At 39.0% G+C, this 18,613-nt stretch overlaps 3 protein-coding genes across 3 annotated transcripts; 2 read left to right on the top strand and 1 right to left on the bottom strand.

Moving 5' to 3' along the window:
- Positions 1-281: 281 nt before the first annotated feature.
- Positions 282-4,734, bottom strand: LOC139192559 (uncharacterized). Its single transcript, XM_070814792.1, has 8 exons — positions 2,448-4,734; positions 2,219-2,296; positions 1,975-2,127; positions 1,607-1,770; positions 1,309-1,456; positions 1,069-1,191; positions 896-983; positions 282-791 (listed from the first exon to the last, which is right to left on the bottom strand). The coding sequence occupies exons 1-8, from the start codon at positions 4,680-4,682 to the stop codon at positions 625-627; spliced, it is 3,156 nt and encodes a 1,051-aa protein (XP_070670893.1). The 5' UTR covers positions 4,683-4,734; the 3' UTR covers positions 282-624.
- Positions 4,735-11,679: 6,945 nt separating this feature from the next.
- LOC139191705 (G-type lectin S-receptor-like serine/threonine-protein kinase CES101) lies at positions 11,680-12,449 on the top strand. Its single transcript, XM_070812703.1, has 2 exons — positions 11,680-12,393; positions 12,438-12,449. Exons 1-2 carry the CDS (start codon positions 11,680-11,682, stop codon positions 12,447-12,449), a joined length of 726 nt encoding a protein of 241 aa, XP_070668804.1.
- A 106-nt stretch (positions 12,450-12,555) lies between these two features.
- On the top strand, positions 12,556-14,747 carry LOC103400533 (G-type lectin S-receptor-like serine/threonine-protein kinase SD1-13). Its single transcript, XM_070812702.1, has 7 exons — positions 12,556-12,859; positions 13,032-13,121; positions 13,211-13,428; positions 13,563-13,770; positions 13,858-14,095; positions 14,205-14,355; positions 14,451-14,747. The coding sequence occupies exons 1-7, from the start codon at positions 12,556-12,558 to the stop codon at positions 14,745-14,747; spliced, it is 1,506 nt and encodes a 501-aa protein (XP_070668803.1).
- Positions 14,748-18,613: the final 3,866 nt, after the last annotated feature.

Below are 18,613 nucleotides of genomic sequence, written 5' to 3'. Positions count from 1 at the left end.
CTATGGTAGATAGGAAGCCTGACAGGGCCAGCAGGGTTTTGTGCAGTTTCAGCTTTGTTTTCTGAGGGCCACAGTCACAGACAGCAAGGTAAAACTAAGGTCATGGACCTTCCAAATGCACATGCTGCCCCATTGCCTACAGCAAATCATGCCACATTTCCAGCCATAATTCAACGGGAAACCATTTCCACTCTCCATCTTCGTCCCATTGCATTTTTCCTCTTATTTCTGGCCGTAGGATTGAATAATTCGACCGCCAATCAAGGGACATAAACATAATATCCTTCTCAAATGGCTTAGTTTCCATATAGTAATCACAGTTTTGCATCAAAATTCACATCTAAAGTGGCATATTCATTCATGGAGGATAAAGCCCCCATTGGGGATGCTCTATACGGTATATATTCTATAGGAAAGTCCACAATCAAGGTCTTGATGAAAAATTTTCAGGATCCCGGTGCTTGCCAAAATGACACCCAGCGTGGCTTAAACCCTACTGCAGGATTTTCGTTAGACGGCAACATGATAGTGGACGGCAACTTAACCATGTCTCAGCATGTGCGCTTCCTCCTCCTGACGATCCTGAAATATTTACACGAGTGTGTACGTGAGCTTCAATATTTGTCACTTGATGTTCATGGCAGCTGACATGGTGCGTAGCTCCTTTGCAATTTCTGAGAAAGGTGGCCTAGATTTGGGATCAGATGACCAGCACCTCTCCATTAATGATCTCCATGTTGGATCGCACCAGCTTGGGATTTCAGGTCGGAGACTGCCTTTCATTATACCGGCTGAAACATCATAACAAAATGCTTTAAGCAAGTTTTGATCACCCATAAGAAAGCAATTCAGTTGTCAAACTTCTATTTTTTGCTAAGATCAACTTAATGAATACCTATTATTTCCTGCGAGCGCAGGTCTCCATACGGTTCCTCCCCAGTCAAGAGTTCCCACATCACAATGCCAAATGAGTAGACATCAACCTGCGAAGTCATTTAAAAACAGTAATGTAAGCGACAAAAAGATATGAAAACGAGAAACACTTGATCATTTAATAGTGCTCTTAACCTTTTCTGTCACCAAGTTGTTCTTTCCGCTCAAAAGTTCAGGAGCCATCCACGGTACGGTACCTCGTACTCCACCAGAAACAAGTGTCCTCTGCTTGATCTTTGATAAGCCCAGATCACCAATCTGAACGCATTAAGTTGAAATTTCAAATTAAAAAGTGGAAAAAAAATATCCATAACAAGAATAAAGGTAGAAGAAATTCTAATAAAAACCACTGGATTTTTTTCCCAGGTTACATACCTTGCACACTGGACGCTGAGGGTCCCTCATATTCACAAGAAAGTTATGCGATTTCAGATCAAAATGGACAATGTTCTTCTCATGAAGATACTGCATACCAAAAGCTGCATCCATTGCTATAATTAGCCTCTTTCGACGATCAATAGTCCTGTCAATCAGAAATGCAAAGTTCAGAATATGATTCTCCTGCATTACTACCTATCCATCACAGGGTCTACGAGCTAATACTAAGATAGGGAAACACAGTCACAGCACTCCAACTTTCAAATCCTTGTGTTATGCTGTAAAACTATCTTACCGATCTTTCTTTCGCAAAACTTGTTTTAAGGAGCCATTCACCATGTACTCTGTCAAAGTTGCCAAATCCGTCACTGGTCCATCTGACACTACACCATAGAATGCTACAATATTTGGGTGGTGAAGCTGACCTAGTATGTCAGCTTCCTTCCAAAAATCAGCAAGCTGAAGAGAAGTAAACACAAAGAGTTAACACATAGCATGTAGGTATAGCTGCACCAACTATAGTTGAGATAACAAGCCAGAGATGTCCTCTCTTCTCACTTTCTTTCTTTCTACTCCACGCAAGCATAAAAACCAGATGACTCTTTATTCGTGAAAAGTGATGTACATAATATTTATGCCGAACAGTGGGAATGAAACAATTACCAATCGCTCTTGCTTCACTGTGTCTTCAGTAAAGCAACTTGGCTTGATCTTCTTTATAGCAACATCAGACCCCTTCCATTTTCCATAGTAAACGGTTCCATATGTTCCTGAACCGAGTTCTTTTATGAACTCAAGGTCAGAATTTTTTATAGTCTGCATAACAAGGTGAAAACAAACATTCAATCCTACATCCATTCACTCTTCGCGTGCTTATAAAGCAGAAAATGCAATGTTCAAAAGTTACCTGAAGCTCTTGAGTGACTAGATGAGTATAAAACGCAGCCAGATCACTGGAGGTTCCACCAATTACTTTATTGTTGGCCTAAGAAAACAAAATCATAAATCGAAGCTGAGTAAAGCATACTTTAGATGGTAAAGCTACTAGAAACCTATAATAAATGTGTGTTTTTTCCCCTTCTGATTTCTTATATTGTGGGAGTAATAAAAGGAGATAAAAGTTTTCAAGTAACTACCTTTTCATCAAAGGTTATACTAGATGAAGGATCCTGGCGAACCTCCTCATCATCCACATTACCTTTCTCTGTCTTAGCTGAATTCTGGGAGGTAGGGTTAGGTGCAACTCCGTTCGATTTATCGACACGATGAACTGGGGTTAATTGTCCTTCATCCATGAGATCTATAGGCTTTGATTGATGTTTTAGCAAGACATCAGAAGACACAACACTGCTGGCATGAGAAGGGAGTTGCAGAGCTTCCACTTCTTTGGATGATGACAGTGAAAGGTTATGCAAAGAAACACTCAATGAAGCTGGGACTCTGCTACATGAAACCTGTATGTCATTAGTGCTGTTTTTGAAATTGTGTAAAGTGTCGATGACTGCTTCCCCATTAGCCAATTTGTTATCACCGGCTAATCTAATTCCAATAGTACATCCCACATCATTTGGAAAGCCAGAGGTGTTAGCAACCTCATGAGAGTCCAACAGGCGCATCTCCTTCTGAAACTCACAATTTCCGGACATTCCATGAAAATTTTCATGTGAAGTTTGATATGGACCATCACACTTCCCAAAATCAGAACCAGTTAAGAGATCTTCCAGAATGTCCATTGTCTTCACAGATGGAGATGAACTCTCAATGGCATTAGAACTCATGAGAGATTGATTTCCCACGCCAGTAAATGCACCACAAAAACCTGAATAGGATTTACTCGGATTATAATTCCCTTGCTCTGAAACTGCAGGGCCACTCCGTTTACTCAGTTTCTCATTACCATATAGCACATCGATCAAGTAGTTGTCTTTCATTGAACCAGAATCCATCATCCTCACCCTTTCTTCCACTGCATGCTCAGGAAAACCAGAGCATTGCCTCCATATACTCGGATGATATACTCTCAGAGACTGCCCTTGCTTTGCAATGTTCAAATTTGGCATAAGTCCGGGGTAGCATTTCCAAGCTGAAATCCCCTGCTTCGTTCTTTGGATCCCCATCTCAGTCATGTTGCTCCTATGATGATTCCGAACATGGTACTGATAACACCACTGATTTCTAGCATCATTCACACCAAATCTATGGTTACGAATCCCGCTCTTTAAGCCGCCCCACACCCTATCACCACTATAAGAAGATTTCACAGGATACGCAGTAGTTCCAGCCAAAGAATCAGCACCAGAATTACAACTCAATCCATTCTTCACCAAATCACAATTGGTCTCCAAAGGCATAACGTTTTCTCTGTTCACATAACTAATCCCAGCCATTGCATTGTTTCTAAAATCCTGCTTAACATCACTACAACAACCATTACAACCCGGTAATGGTTTCGCAGGCGGCACAGTTGCCACTGCCTGACTCGACCTCCCAACCCCATTACACAAAATCTGACCCGACCATGCCGGACAGCGCTGCCCAAAACCCTTACCTTCCACCCTCAAATTCCCATCTCTGGGATTCAGCGGATTTGCCCGAGACACCAAAAAACTCCCTACATTGTCACAACGTTTACTCCCTAATCTGTCATCCAACAAGTCTCTGCCCTGATCAAAAGATTCACACTTTTGGGATTCACCCAAAAACCCTATTTCATCATTCTCACTAGTACCAAAACGACGGCGAAAAGCCGATTGCTTTGCAAGCAATTGCCGTTTCAGCACCATTTTTCTAAGCGATTCATCGCCGGACCGTACGCCCCCAAAGTTCTTCACCGCCGCCTTCTTCTCCACCTGAGCTCCGCCGCTCAAATGGCGGCGGTGGGTCCCTACATGTTCGCTCTCTGACTCAACCCCCTCACTAAGGTTCACACCTTTCACGCAATTCACATAACCATTGACATTATCACTGACATTTCTACAACAAACAAAAACCCAGAGCCTCGGGGACTTACCGTACAGCTCGAGCTTGTCGTACTCTTCGATCATGCACCGAACGTCGTCATCTGACGCGATGAGGGCGAGAGGGGCAGCGGAGTCGGAGCCGGAGCCGGAACCCGGGAGCTGGTACTTGAGAGTGAATGTGGGGTTAATGCTGGGGCAAAGATCCAAAATCTTTGATCGGAGCTTCGAGAACCCGATGTTACGGTCCACGGACACGATTCTGGCCTCGCCGCCGACGTAGCGTAGCTTTCCGGACGGCGGGCGGGGGTGGAATGCGCCTTTGAAGCAGCAGACGAGCTTCAGCTTCTTGGGCTGGTGGCAAGTGGGCCTTCTGCGACGGGAGAGAGGTGGCTCTTTCATGGTTGTTGTCATAGAGAGAGAGAGAGAGAGAGAGAGAGAGAGAGGTTGTTTGGGTGCGTTGAGAAACACTGTGTGATGCGAATGTTTATGCTTGTATTGTATGGGAGTGTAGCGGGAGAATGTCAACTCTTTGCCCCAAGAGTTTCTCAAAATTTCCAGGTTGCCACTCTGTTTCCAAATGAATTTTTGATGCTTTTTATTCGTTTTCTGTTTCATGTACATATCATTTTAGTTTTTTTTTTTTCAAATGTGATCAACATAGTTAGTTCGTAAATAAAACCTAATTAATTAATAAAAAAACAAACATAGAATTTTTTAGGAAATTGTTACTGGTACTTTAAAAATTTCATTCTACAATCTACGCAAGTGTATTTTTCTTTCTAAATATATAAAGTTTGGAGTGCCAATAACAATATTTTTTTATATATAATAAAATTGTCTTTTGATAGTTAAAGAATTTGAGTGGAAATTAAGTGACTTCTGTAACATCCCACATCGTCCAGATGAGTGGATCCTGTAATATTCTCATCTCTACCTAGCACGAGGTTTTTTGGGAGCTCACTGGCTTAGGTTCCATCGGAACTCCGAAGTTAAGCGAGTTCACGCGAGAGCAATCCCAAGATGGGTAACCCATTGGGAAGTTCTCGTGTAAGTTCTCAGAAACAAAACCATGAAGGCGTGATCGAAGCCCAAAGCGGACAATATCGTGCTATGGTGGAGTCGAGCCAGGGATGTGGTGGGGGTCCGGGTCGGAATGTGACAATTTGGTATCAGAGCCAATCCATGGCCGGAAGTGTGCCGACAAGGAAGTCGGGCCCCGAAGGAGGGTGGATTGTAACATCTCACATCGCACAGGAGAGTGAATATTGTAACCTTTATTTGTATATTCTCATCTCTACTTAGCACGAGGCCTTTTGGGAGCTCACTGGTTTCGGATTCCATTGGAACTTCGAAGTTAAGCGAGTTCGCGTGAGAGCAATCCCATGATGGGTGATCCATTGGGAAGTTCTAGTGTGAGTTCCCAAAAACAAAACCGTGAGGACGTGGTCGGGGCTCAAAGCGGATAATATAGTGCTACGGCGAAGTCGAGCCCGGGATATGACAACTTCTCTCATATTTTTTTCCTCTTTTCTTTCACCTTTTTTTATTGATGAAAATTGAAAAGTAATATGATATAACTTGTAAATGGCCGGAAATAAATAATAATTACTTGTATAAATTTAAGAAGAATTAGGAAGATAAGGGTACCTTTTTTTAGGTTAAAATCCACCTAATATGATTCTTGTGAAATAAGAATGTTCTAATCATAAAAAATATAGGAATTCTATATGTTGTTGATCTGATTTTGTGGGCTTCTAAATCTAATCCCAATAGACATGGGATTTCTTCTTACCCCTCAAAGTGTGGAGCTTTTTGTCTAACAATACGTGTTTACTACTAATCAAGTATTGTGTAATTCATTTAACAAAAAAATGGTTTTGTCGTGTATATTTAATTTACTTCCATGTATACTTAAGTTTGAGTTTAATACATATTCGGTTGTGATTTTGTAGTTAAAATTTCGTTGTTTATATTTTGTAGATGCCTGTGTTCCTATTTTGCTTTAATTGATTGTGAAGGATAGACAATATATATGTAGGTTGAGATGAATCATGTAAACACACAAAAATACGAAGTTATGTTCTTGAATTTAATAGTTTGAGAGTTGAGTTTTCTTTTTCGTTTGACATGTCTCTTTTAAAAAGTAAAATTTATACGTTTATCTTAGTTATAGAAAATTCAAGAAAGACTGAATACACACACACTATGAATGCATATTTCATTACTTAATTTCATACACAGTCTATCACTTTTTTGTTGACAAAAAAAAATGCATCACTTTCTTGTTATAAATTGAACTTATTAATAAGCTAAACCCTTACTTTGAGTTTTTTCATGTCATAAATCAACTCGATGGGGGTAAGGCTAGCCGACATTCACCTCTCCCAGACCCAGATGCGGATCCATTCAGGGACTAGGGTGGTCCCAGGACCACCCAACGGCCTGGAGTTGTGCGGAGGGGAGATATGCAGCGGTGACTCTCTGCAGACTGCAGATGAAAAAGAAAGAAGAAGGTTGTTTTCTTGTTAAACTGAATCGGCCAAAACGCACCGTTTGAGTCCAATACAATTAAAATGAATGTGTGAGCCCAATTCCCATTTTAATATTTTATATAAGAGACCCTAATCGGTAATCCCAATGCCCAATCCCTTTTTCCTATCTCCCCAGTTTCCTTTTTCGTTCTAACCGCATATGACCAAGCCACCACCTGTCCACCTCTCTCCTCTCAAACACCGCTTCATTTCTTAATTTTATTTTTGTTATTTTAATACTGTCCTAATGTCTAAATTTAAATAAGTTTTCTAATTTTAGTCCAAAATAGAATGCTATTAAATTGATGTGTATCGGATAAAATTGTTAGATTCCTAATATATACTAGTTAGTGCTTGGATTGTAATTTATGATTTTTTTTATATTGATTTGATCATGTGATGGTTAATTTCTATATATATGTTTTGTTTTTCAACAAATATACATATATTTTTATCTCCATTAATTTATATGAATTTTTGTTTTAATAATTGAATGTGTAGAAATTAAGAACATGGTACGACATAATACATGAAAATCATACTCGATTAGTTTAAACAATGTTATTTCGAATAGTACAACTCGGGAAGAGATCGGGTCCGGATCTCTCCCATCAAAGGCCCAAGAACAAATGATCCGGACCGTTGAAATTTAATCAAACGGCTACAATTATTATAACTTTTAGAAGAGCCCCCTGTTTGTAACCGTTGGATCAAATTTCAACGGTCCGGATCACTTGATCGTGGCCTTTGATGGGAGAGATCCGAACTCTTCCCGTTCAACTCCAATACTGGGACCACCCAATGATAAAAGTCTGGATCTGCCACTGCCCAGACCCTGCGTAAAGCGGGAGCCTTGTGCACTAGGTACGACATTTTATAAATCAACTCGAACGTTCAGAAATAATTGAAAAAGAAAAAGCCAAACTAGTACAGTACAGTATACGATGGGATCCTTAACCGTCGAAATTTATTACGAGAAACAAACAAATCAACCAAAGATGCTTCACAATTGAATGAGTCCATTTTTGAACCAAGAGGTGGTTACGGTTGATTAGAGGAGCAAACAATTTTAATTGACGAGTGGCATTTTTGTTAATAAGAAGCCATGCAAGGGCATTATTCCACTGAGCGGAAGGATTCTCGTAGGATGATGACCTTCCATTTGGCCTGTTGGCGGTTATATTCCAACGAGATAACCTCCTTTTTTTTTGTCTTGTAGTCCAATTAGGAAAACCTTTCGAAGATATAATTTAATTCAATTGAATGAATCTGTGCTACATTGCGCCGAGTGCACACGTTTGGAAATTATTGGAACATCAATACTTTTTCAAGTCTTAAGGAATTTGCATAGACGAACAAAAAGTAGGAAAATAAATATCACAAGGAATTTGCATATAGACGAATAATTTTAAAAAGATTATGTTCACACACATCTTAATTTATTTTTCTCACATTTTTTTAATTTTTTAATATTTTCTACACACCACTAACATTTGATAAAAAAATATTTAAAAAATTAAAAATGTGTGGAAGAAGTAATTTGGGGTGTGTGAATATAATCTTCCTAATTTTAATATAAATGATTTGGTTTCTAACATAAACGTCGTAGCTTTTCAATGTTGAATATATAAACAAGAGTTATACTTATTGTTAATTTGAAATAGTTTTTCACGACAGTCCTAATAACTTGACTAATAATTTTAAAATACGTAAAAATGAAGCTTGAGAAGTAAGGAAGAGGCATAAATCATGAACAAACGGGTTGTGCTTTATGCAACCGAGTTCATTTTCTTAGAATCATAATCCTAATCCTAATCGTATTTTTTATTTATTTAGATTCTCAAACGTAGAAGATTGAATATCGACACCGGCGCAAGTTAGCATCTGAGCCAAGGTGTACGTGGGCCACTGATGATTCATTCCGATGACAAGGCGGGAACTAAGGAGAGACTGCCACGTCGAGGATGGTGGTGGTACGTAACACGCGGCGCAGTACAAGCAGGAACACCACCGCAATCGGACGGTTGTGGGCCCCTATAGGGATATCAGATGGTGGGGGCCTCCAGGCTGATCTACGCGTAGGTTTCTATGAGCAGTGTGATGAGCCATGTAGACGATGCAGGAGGTGCACGATGACTAATACCGATGAGATTGTTTGTTGGCATAAATTTTTCTTTAGAGACTTTAGCAAATTGAACTTTCTCTTGGAAAGGAATTATCTTCGGATCATTTCCATTAAATTTATTTCATCAATCAATTTGAACTTTTAAAATTTAATCCAACAATTAAAGTTTTATTAAATTTTAAAGGAATTCTTTATTTATAGCAGTTAGATCAAATTTTAAATATTCGAATTGATTGATGGAGTAAATTTGGTGAAAGGAATCCGAAAAAAAACTTTTCCCTTTCTCTCGGTCTTTGGGCTTTTTTTTTTTTTTGTTTTTTGCCTCCTTTTGTTTTCCTATAAAATAGCGTTAATTATAGCTACAGTTCTAAATACATCTACATTTGCATTTTCATCCTTCAATCTGCTGAATATATATGTAGTTTGCAAGATGTCTCAAGCAGTGTAGCAATTTTAGACATGACACTTAACACAACTTAAAACGTACAAATGAAAATAAATACTATTAAACTGTAGTACTAAATAGTTCATCTGCCTCTTATTATACAAAAACTCAATTATATCCCGTCCCTAGACAGTTGAGGCAGTGCTGCACCCTGCAAAATCCCAAGATAAACAAAGCATCACGTAACCAATTTAATCAAATTAAAAGCCAAAAAGTTGCTTTACATTTGACCAACACCCAAAATTTCGGAAGATGAAGCAATGTCAATTGTCAAGATGTCAGACGGACGAGGAATTCACTGTTAAGTATCGTTAAAGTCTTTATTATTAAGGAAAACTAATTAAAGATTTTTGACATTTTTTAGTTTTAACGATAAGAATAATATAAATGGTAAAATAAATAGTACCAGAATTGACTTTTTAATGTAAAAATATAATTTTTCGTTAAAGTAAACAATATCGAAACTTTTCGTTAAAGTTCCTTATTATTACCCACTAACACCACAATAATGAAATTTACCGTGAAATGCCTCGACACAGTAATATAACCCTTCATTACATACCGTATTGTATTATATTTTATCAATTTTCCGGCGCGTAATCAAAGCAAGCAATATCACTGTTGAATATACCTATTTCCATCACAGGTAGGGCAAAGGCAAGGGTTGATGGCAATTGGGTCGTACAGCGGCGACCATTCAATGGTGGCATTCCCTTTGCAAAGCTTGCATATATAAAACCCTTTACCTCTGCAGACCACACAAGGCAGCGCAACCTTTCTCTGCCCCAAAAACCCACCAACAAAATGACCATAAGATACCAATTCAGCAAAAACGGAGGAGAGATTTGAAAGTTAAAAGCTGGCTTTTTGGTCTTTTTACCCGTTTGGATTCGGCGGCGAACCGGAGGGCTCCGATTGTGGCGGTGGAAGCCAGGTTGAGCGTGAAGAATCCGCCGAGGAGTACGGCGGCAGCTATGCCAAGTGTGCGGAGTTGCTTCGGAAACATGGGTGGTGGAGTTTCACTCGGGCGATTGTCGAACAGTTGGAGGAAGAGGAAGTGGAGTCAACTCTGCGAAGCTAAGGCCAAGGGCTCCAGGTGAAATGAGCCACACCAGAAGACTTTTGTTTTGGTATGGAATGATTATAACACCGACCCGGCCCACGGGGGGAAGTCCGTTAAATTTGGAATGTTAATGGTAATGGGGACCTCATACCCTCTTTTGTTTGGATTTCCATTATTATTTTTGAGCTAATTACAAATAAACTCCAAGTTTGAGCCCTTTTTTTTTTTTTTTGGAAAAACAAACCAAGGCCGAAGCCGAAAACAACAGGAGAGCCAACGAATGGCGAACACCAAACAGGCACAAAGAGAAAGAAAACGATGGAAGGGGATACAAACTAGCAGACACTGCAACCAGGTTGAGTGTCATCCCAACCACCACCACAACAACTCAAGGCGGACAAGGAAGACCATCCTTATTCAAAACATGCACCAACGAAGAGGGGGTCTGTCAACCCAAACCCGATCACTCATCTCCGGCTTTTGTAAATCATATCAAAAATCAGATACAAAAGTGATTTGAATTATTAATATATTAACGCTTTAGGTGGTAACGGCAGAAAAGCTAAAAAATTGTACTTCTTTGAAAGTGATCGAAAAAAAATGTAGTTTGGAATTAGCTCGTTCTTTTTAGTATTTCACAATACTTGTTAGATCCATCTATTGGAAAACTTTTATTAAATCCTAAAATTCCCTCTCTTAGACTAATGACGTAAGAGGCTTTTGAGTGAAATCTCGAACATACGTCTTTCAACAAAGTAAAATTTAGGTACGCTGAACTAATTGATCATGCGTCATAATGCGTAAGATTGTTTGGCATGTGTTATCCATTAACCTCTTATACTTCGATCTATGTTAGGGTAGGGACAAAGTATAAACAAGATGTAACCTTGAAACATTTGACTTTTCTTAGAATAATATAATAACGATGATATCAATGCTTAAGATTCATGTTCATAGCCTTGGGCAACAAGCATTGAACACTTTCTTGGATTTTGGTTAGGATTAAGGGTCAAAAACACAAAGTCAAATTGCTTGGGCTGTAATCCTGTCATGTTTGCAAGTCCCAACATAAGTTTCCAACATACTTTCACTTCCCAGAAGCCGTACTCCAAAGAATTGCTACCACTCTACCATTTGACTCTCTCTCTCTCTCTCATCAGGAAATGTTACAACCTTGTATAAAAACCCTCGTCACAACATAGTGTTTCATCATACGGTTGTTGTCTCCCTATAATTTGTATAACATGAAAACATGGAGACCATTTCATGTTGTGTTCTGTACTTTCGCATGCTTCTTTGTGTGTTTATCTCATGCATCATCGGACACCCTCAGGCATGGACAATACTTGTACAGCAATCAAACCCTGGTTTCTGCCGGCGGGGTGTTTGAGCTAGGCTTTTTCAGCTCCCCCTCAGCGCCGAACGGGTACTTGGGAATCTGGTTCAAGAATGACAAGAACCAAAAGCCAGTTTGGGTTGCAAACAGAAACAGCCCCCTGGATTCCGATGGAATGGTGGGTTCGTCGAGTGTACTTCTCACCATCCGGAATGATGGGAACATGGTGATCATTGACAGAAGAAACATTTCATATATTGTGAATTACGAAGCACTTGCGTCAGGGAATAACACAACTGCAACGCTTCTTGACTCGGGAAATCTTGTTCTGATGGAAGGAGGAGACACGTTTTGGCAGAGTTTTGATTACCTGACGGATACGTTTCTTCCTGGAATGAAGTTGGGGTTGTTCAACATAAACACCGAGCAGTTGAGGAAACAGTTTCTTGTGTCCTGGTCAAACACTTCTGTCCCTGCTGATGGTATTTATGCTCTAGGCATTGATCCAGTGAACAACACTCAGTTCAACGTCTGGCGCAGTGATGGAGCTTACCAACAGATTGGACTTTGGGATGGCCATGAGTTTAATTTCTTCTTCAAAAGCACGTTGGATAATCTCAACGTGAGTTCGGGTTGGAAAACTAATGAGATTTATGTTACTTTTAGCAACAAAAATAGTAGCATGCCTTCATGGTTCGTGTTAGCCTCTGATGGGCTGATTTATGAGTTCACGATGATAGGAAATGAGATCAAGAATGTGGATTATTCACTTTGTGATGACACAATGGCAAGCAGTTCTCCTCGCTGTTTGGTGAGGAGGCCATCAGCGTGCTCAGAAAGAGATAGTTTCTCAAATGTCACAGGAACGCTGCCGAGTTCATTGTTTACAAGTTGGCCAATTCGGATAGATCCCTATGACTGCGAGAAATTTTGCACGATCCATTGCTCATGTGTTGCATATACATATGATTCTTTGCCGGATGGTGGAACTATATGTCAAGTTTATTATGGAAATAAAATCGATCTTCAAAAACTGGTCGGGACAGGTAACAGCACCATTTATGTGCGCAGTAACGCTTCTAAATCTGGTAAGCTTTTACAATTACTCAACCTTTGATAGTTACAAGAAGAATCAATAGCGGAACTGCATATCCTTTATTATTCAAATGCCTTTTAAAGTTTTTCAGATGGTAAGAATTGAACAGCCTCCCCTTTTCTCCCTAAAATCTGATAGATAATATTTTCTTTTTCTTTCTTAAGATAGGAAGCTGTTGACTGTCACATTTATGGTGATTCCCTTGGTGTTCTTCATGTTGATCTTATTGCTATGGATAAAGTGCAACTCTTTAGGTACGTTAACTGCTCTATCGATTGCCCAACACAGTAAATTTTGCCAAATTAATAAAATGAGTAGACTGACTTCTTTGTACCAACAACAGGAATTTATGGATTCCGCAATGGCACGAGAGATAGTATGAGGCTATTATTGTCGCAGTTGAGCTCCGATGATAATGCTAGCTGTCCAAATATTACAGAACTTGGAAAGCAGAAGGATCATGAGTTGCCACTGCTTAGCTTTTCATTCATAGTGACATCCACTAATAATTTCTCCCTTGCAAATCAGCTTGGACAAGGTGGTTTCGGGCCTGTTTATAAGGTTTGTGTTGCAATTGTACTGCTTTTCTAACAATAAGGCATATGGTGTGACGGGTTTTGTCGATGTCTCTTTTGATAAGTTATATTTTATTGAAAGTTTATATGAAAAAAACCTTTATCTGCTGTTTGTTGCAGGGAAAATTACTACAACATGACATTGCAGTCAAAAGGCTATCCAAAAATTCTGGACAAGGACCCGTGGAGTTCAAGAACGAGGTGCAGTTAATCTCTAAGCTCCAGCACAGAAACCTTGTCAAGCTTTTGGGCTTTTGCATTCACCGAGAAGAAAAGATACTAATATACGAGTACATGCCCAATAAAAGCTTGGATTCCTTCATTTTCGGTCTGTAAATTCATCTATGCGCCTTCTCTATTCTGTTATTGGTTCTCACTTTAGTTCTCTCATGCTGTGAATTGCAATTCTTGCAGAAAAAAACAAAGACAAGGTCATTGAATTGGAGACAGCGCATACACATAATCGAAGGGATTGCTCAAGGGCTTCTTTATCTTCACAAGTACTCTAGATTAAGAATTATTCATCGCGATCTTAAAATTAGCAACATCTTATTGGATGCTTACATGAACCCCAAGATATCAGACTTTGGCTTGGCTAGAATTTTATCCGGGAATGAATGTCGAGCCAAAACAAATCGGGTTGTTGGAACATAGTAAGTAACTTCATGCTTGCATTTGTGTATTTATACACATGTTTGTTATGTGCAGCATATACTTCTCATAAAACTCAAATGACTCATTTTCTCTTTTCACTGAAACCAGTGGTTATATGTCTCCTGAGTATCTGATGCACGGCCTTTTCTCAACTAAATCCGATGTGTTCAGCTTCGGAGTCATTGTGTTGGAGATTGTAAGTGGCAGGAAGAACGCAAACTTTTATGAGTCAGATCATTCTCTGAACCTACTAGGACATGTAAGTGGCAACTTGCCTTGGTTCTGACTCAAAATTCTTGTAAGTTATACCGCTGTTCTGTATTATCTAGGTTTAAAATGTGAAAATTGTTGCAGGCTTGGAATTTATGGAAATCTGGGCGAGCAGCGGAGTTGATGGATTCAACACTGGCTGATTCAAGTTCAATGGAAAGCCTTGTAACCTGCATTCAGGTGGGTCTGTTATGTGTCCAAGACAGTGCAGAGGATAGGCCAACCATGTCGGATGTTGTTTCAATGTTGAGCAATGAAGGAGCAACTTTACCTACCCCTAAGCAGCCTACGTATTCGAATTTAACGACAGAGGTTGATAAACCATTAAATCAATTGCCTTCTGTAAATCTATTAACATTTTCGGAAGTAGAAGCACGATAACAGCTTCGAAAGAGAAGGGTAAATCGTTGCTTGTAAACCAAGTATATGTGCAGCTGCATAGTTATATGTTCTTGTTCCAACTGTCAATATGAAGCCACCTGAGGTGGTCATTTTCTACATTTTACTTTCTTCTGGGTTTTATCCTCTACCAAAATGTACTTAATTGTTTTTTCTTTTCTCCATACACATAAAGAGTAAGCCACAAATTTTCAATAAATTTAGCAGTACCCATTGTTTATATATTCAAATTCCAAATTATACTGTTCATTTTGGAACAGGGCGTCCGCTATTTATACAACGGATTGTTAATATGGTGTTGATAAGTCACTGATACTATGTAAGTAACAAAACGTATGACTTTTTATCGATACAAAATTTGTCCTATATAGAGCAAAATAAACGTTCAGCACAAAAAATTTCTAGTCATGTATAATCAAATTAACGGCGTTTCAACCAACTCATAGCATAACAACAAAATAAATGTAAAAAACATAAGAAGATTAAAGGTAGTTCCGCAGCATATATCGTTCTGGAAATTTTTATCCAATTGCACTGAAATTTATGCTTCTCAACAAATCAACTTTTCTTAAGAAACCCTAGGGTTCATAAACTTCTCCTATATTCATATCATTATTGTGTAAAATCTCGTTGTGGAGTTGTCAGGTTGGCCATGTTTTGCTAAGTCTGTGATCCCTCTACATTATTCAAGGAGTGGAAGTTCACAGTTTAGAGTCTAGACAATGACATTGTTGTATCGACCAACTATTCACATTTTCAACTTAAAAGATATGTATCGCTTTTGAGAAAATTTATACACGTACTAATCTCGAAATTATAATAAAAGACTATTATTTTTTTCTTTAGCATTAATATTGCATTTGGGGGTTGGATCAAGAAATGAAATGAAATCTCTTCAAACATGATCATTTGAAATGGTAACTGAGATTTTGTCCATGACGATGTGAAAAAAAACCAAACTTTCATGCAATACAAAACACATATAACTAAATTATTTATCAGAAAAATTGATATCCTCACTGATACCGTCGTACCAACCTGTGTTCTAGCAGATTTTTTTGTTTTTGGTTTAATCTCAAAGAAAAGAAAACAATGTTGTTGAAAGCTTTGATTGGTGAGGGGAGAAGAATGTATGGGGCAAGTGATGGAGCATTGAGTCTTCCTATACATATGCTTCTCTGTAACACTGCACTTCTTGCTATGCTGCCTGAAATTGGAACAAGAACACTGCTACCGATAAGATCCTGTGGAGAAAAAGTGCAGAACTGAAAGAAAAAGGCAGAAAAACGGGATAAAAAATTATTATTTTAAAAAATATATGAATTTGGCAGAGGGAAAATTCTCAGAGTTTGTGAAAATTCCGAAATAATTCCATTAAAATTGGCAGAGGGGACAGGATTTGGTTCCATCCTCCTATATACATTTCATCTATCACATTCAAACCCATGTCTTCAATTTTTTTTTTCCCTCATGAATAATATTTGTTGCTTTTTTCATTAAAATCTCTTTGGATTTGTGAACAAAAACAATGAAAAAAAAGGATCTCAAGCCAACAACTTTGTGAGGGTTAGGGGAAATGTTTGTCGTACGCAGCCTTACTCTTACTTTGCAATGAGACTATTTCCACGACTCGAATAAGTCACCAAGGAGCAAGTTTTCTGTTGTACCAAGGCTCGCTCTCTGTGAACAAAAGCTATAGTTCAATTTAATTGTGCTTTAGGGTCCCACTAGATCAAACACCATGGGATGGGGTAAGTAACTAAGTATCAACAAGAAAGTCAAGAATCACACTGATTGGGTGATCTTTGTTGTCTGATCTAAAGCTAAAAGGTGGGACTATGATGTCTTTCAATGGTGGGATTCATGAAATCAAAGATTATATACTAAGGGGGATTTTGAACTAATTTACAAATGAGAATACACACAAGCCTTTCAGCAAGCATAACCCTAGTTAACCAACCACTCAGGATTAACTAATATTTTGTGTAAAAAGTATATTGAAGTACTTCATACATGATATTGACGACTATGTAATCGAAGTATAGATTGTCTCAGTAACATGAACAACATGTCGATAGTCTATAACGTCTTCATATGCTTGTCGATATTAGATAGTCAGACATGTCATGTGATCAGAAGATCTGACATAAAATTCTTTACGCAAATTACTAAATACCAACCCTAAACTTTTGAATACTAGAAGGCATGTTATGATCAATCATGCATTTTTGTTAATCTAAACGTCTTTACTCTGTATCTCTCACAAACATAAATAACCAGAATCAACCTAGGCTCCTAAACGTGGTATTTGGGTTGCACTTGTATTTTCTTAAATGAAAGCCTCTGGACCGACCCAAAACAGGTCCCCTCCAAGCTACATGGTTCACATGCATGACAACACATATCATAAACATATTAGGGCAGAAGATGTGGAGGGTCACCAGCCACGTAACCCTAGTATGAGGTGGAAATGAATGCAGAGGCACGGGTATTTGGTGCACCCACCACCTTTCAAACTCCCTAACTTTTCAAACTAACTACTGTTTTACTGAGCCGAATATCCATTTTTAAGGTGGGCAATTTGACTGTTTGATACAAGTTGACTGGCTGATAACATACTTAACAGTGGTAAAACACTAACAGTACGACATGTAGTTGAGGATAGGCGTGGGTCGATAACTTTTATCATTTTTCTTGAAAAACGGTGGAACGAAGCTTTTAACGGGAAAAGAAAGGAGCGACGCTTTTTGACCGCCTGCTTTGGAAAGGCACATTTGTTGAGGCAAAATAACAAAAATGCCACCCACTTAACAAATACAAATAGTCTATAGAAAATGATTAATCTCAGTTTACTACCCTGAAGTTTATTGATTTTCAACATTTAGTACATTAAGTTTTTTTCGTCTCAATCAGGTACCTAAATTTATAATTCTGGGACACTCTCATACATCCGTTAAGTTTTCCATTAGAACTTCTGTTAACTGATGATGTGGCTCTCACGTGGACAATAACTGAGCGCAACGTGTCAATATGGGCCAACTTGAATATTAAAAAATTTAAAAAAATACAAAAACACACACAAAAAAAATAAAAATAAAAATATATATACCCACCCGCCTTCTCCCTCCCTCCCTCCCTCCTTCCCTCCCTCCCTCTGCAACCCACACCTTCCTTCCTCTCTTTTGCAATCCCCACCCACCTTTCCTCACTTCTCTCCTCTGCAACCCACACCACCCTCCCTTATCTCCTCTACAACCCACACCCACCTTTCTTACCTCACCTCACGCCCGCTCTCTCCCTTCTTTACCTGACCCATCTCCACCCGCTTCACCTTCCCTCCATTTTCTCTCTTCCATCCTTTTCACCTCCACCCTTTGCAAAAACCCTAATCCCCAAAATCTGAGGAACACAAATTCGAAATTCGATTCGAAGCAGCTACGGTTCGCGAGCCACTCGAGGAGAGAGATTAACCGAACCAAGGGAGCCACCATGTGCCATTGTTGGAGTCCAGTGGGGTGGTGTCAGGGGCTAGGAATGCTCAAGAATTGGTTAGGATTTGGGAATTATCCAAATTAGGGATTTGGGTCAACTGGGTTTTTGATAAATTTAAGAAATTGGATGGGTTTCCTGTTGATTTAGAATTCCATTGGGTGGGATTTTGTTGGGTTGGGTGTAGGTTGCAGAAGCGAGAAGGGAAATAATGGGTGTAGGTTGTAGAAGAGAGAAGGGAGGGAGAGGGTGTGGGGGGATGAGGTGGGAGATGGATGGGTTTTTCATTTTTTTTTCTTCTTTTTTTTGTATTTTTAAAATTTTTAATTTCGAATTTTTAAAGGGAATTGTTATTGGCA

Source organism: Malus domestica, chromosome 15 (genome assembly GCF_042453785.1).
Source record: "Malus domestica chromosome 15, GDT2T_hap1".
NCBI lineage: Eukaryota > Viridiplantae > Streptophyta > Magnoliopsida > Rosales > Rosaceae > Malus > Malus domestica.
The sequence above is the reverse complement of the archived record's forward strand: the minus strand, read 5'-3'. Positions and strand labels throughout refer to the sequence as shown.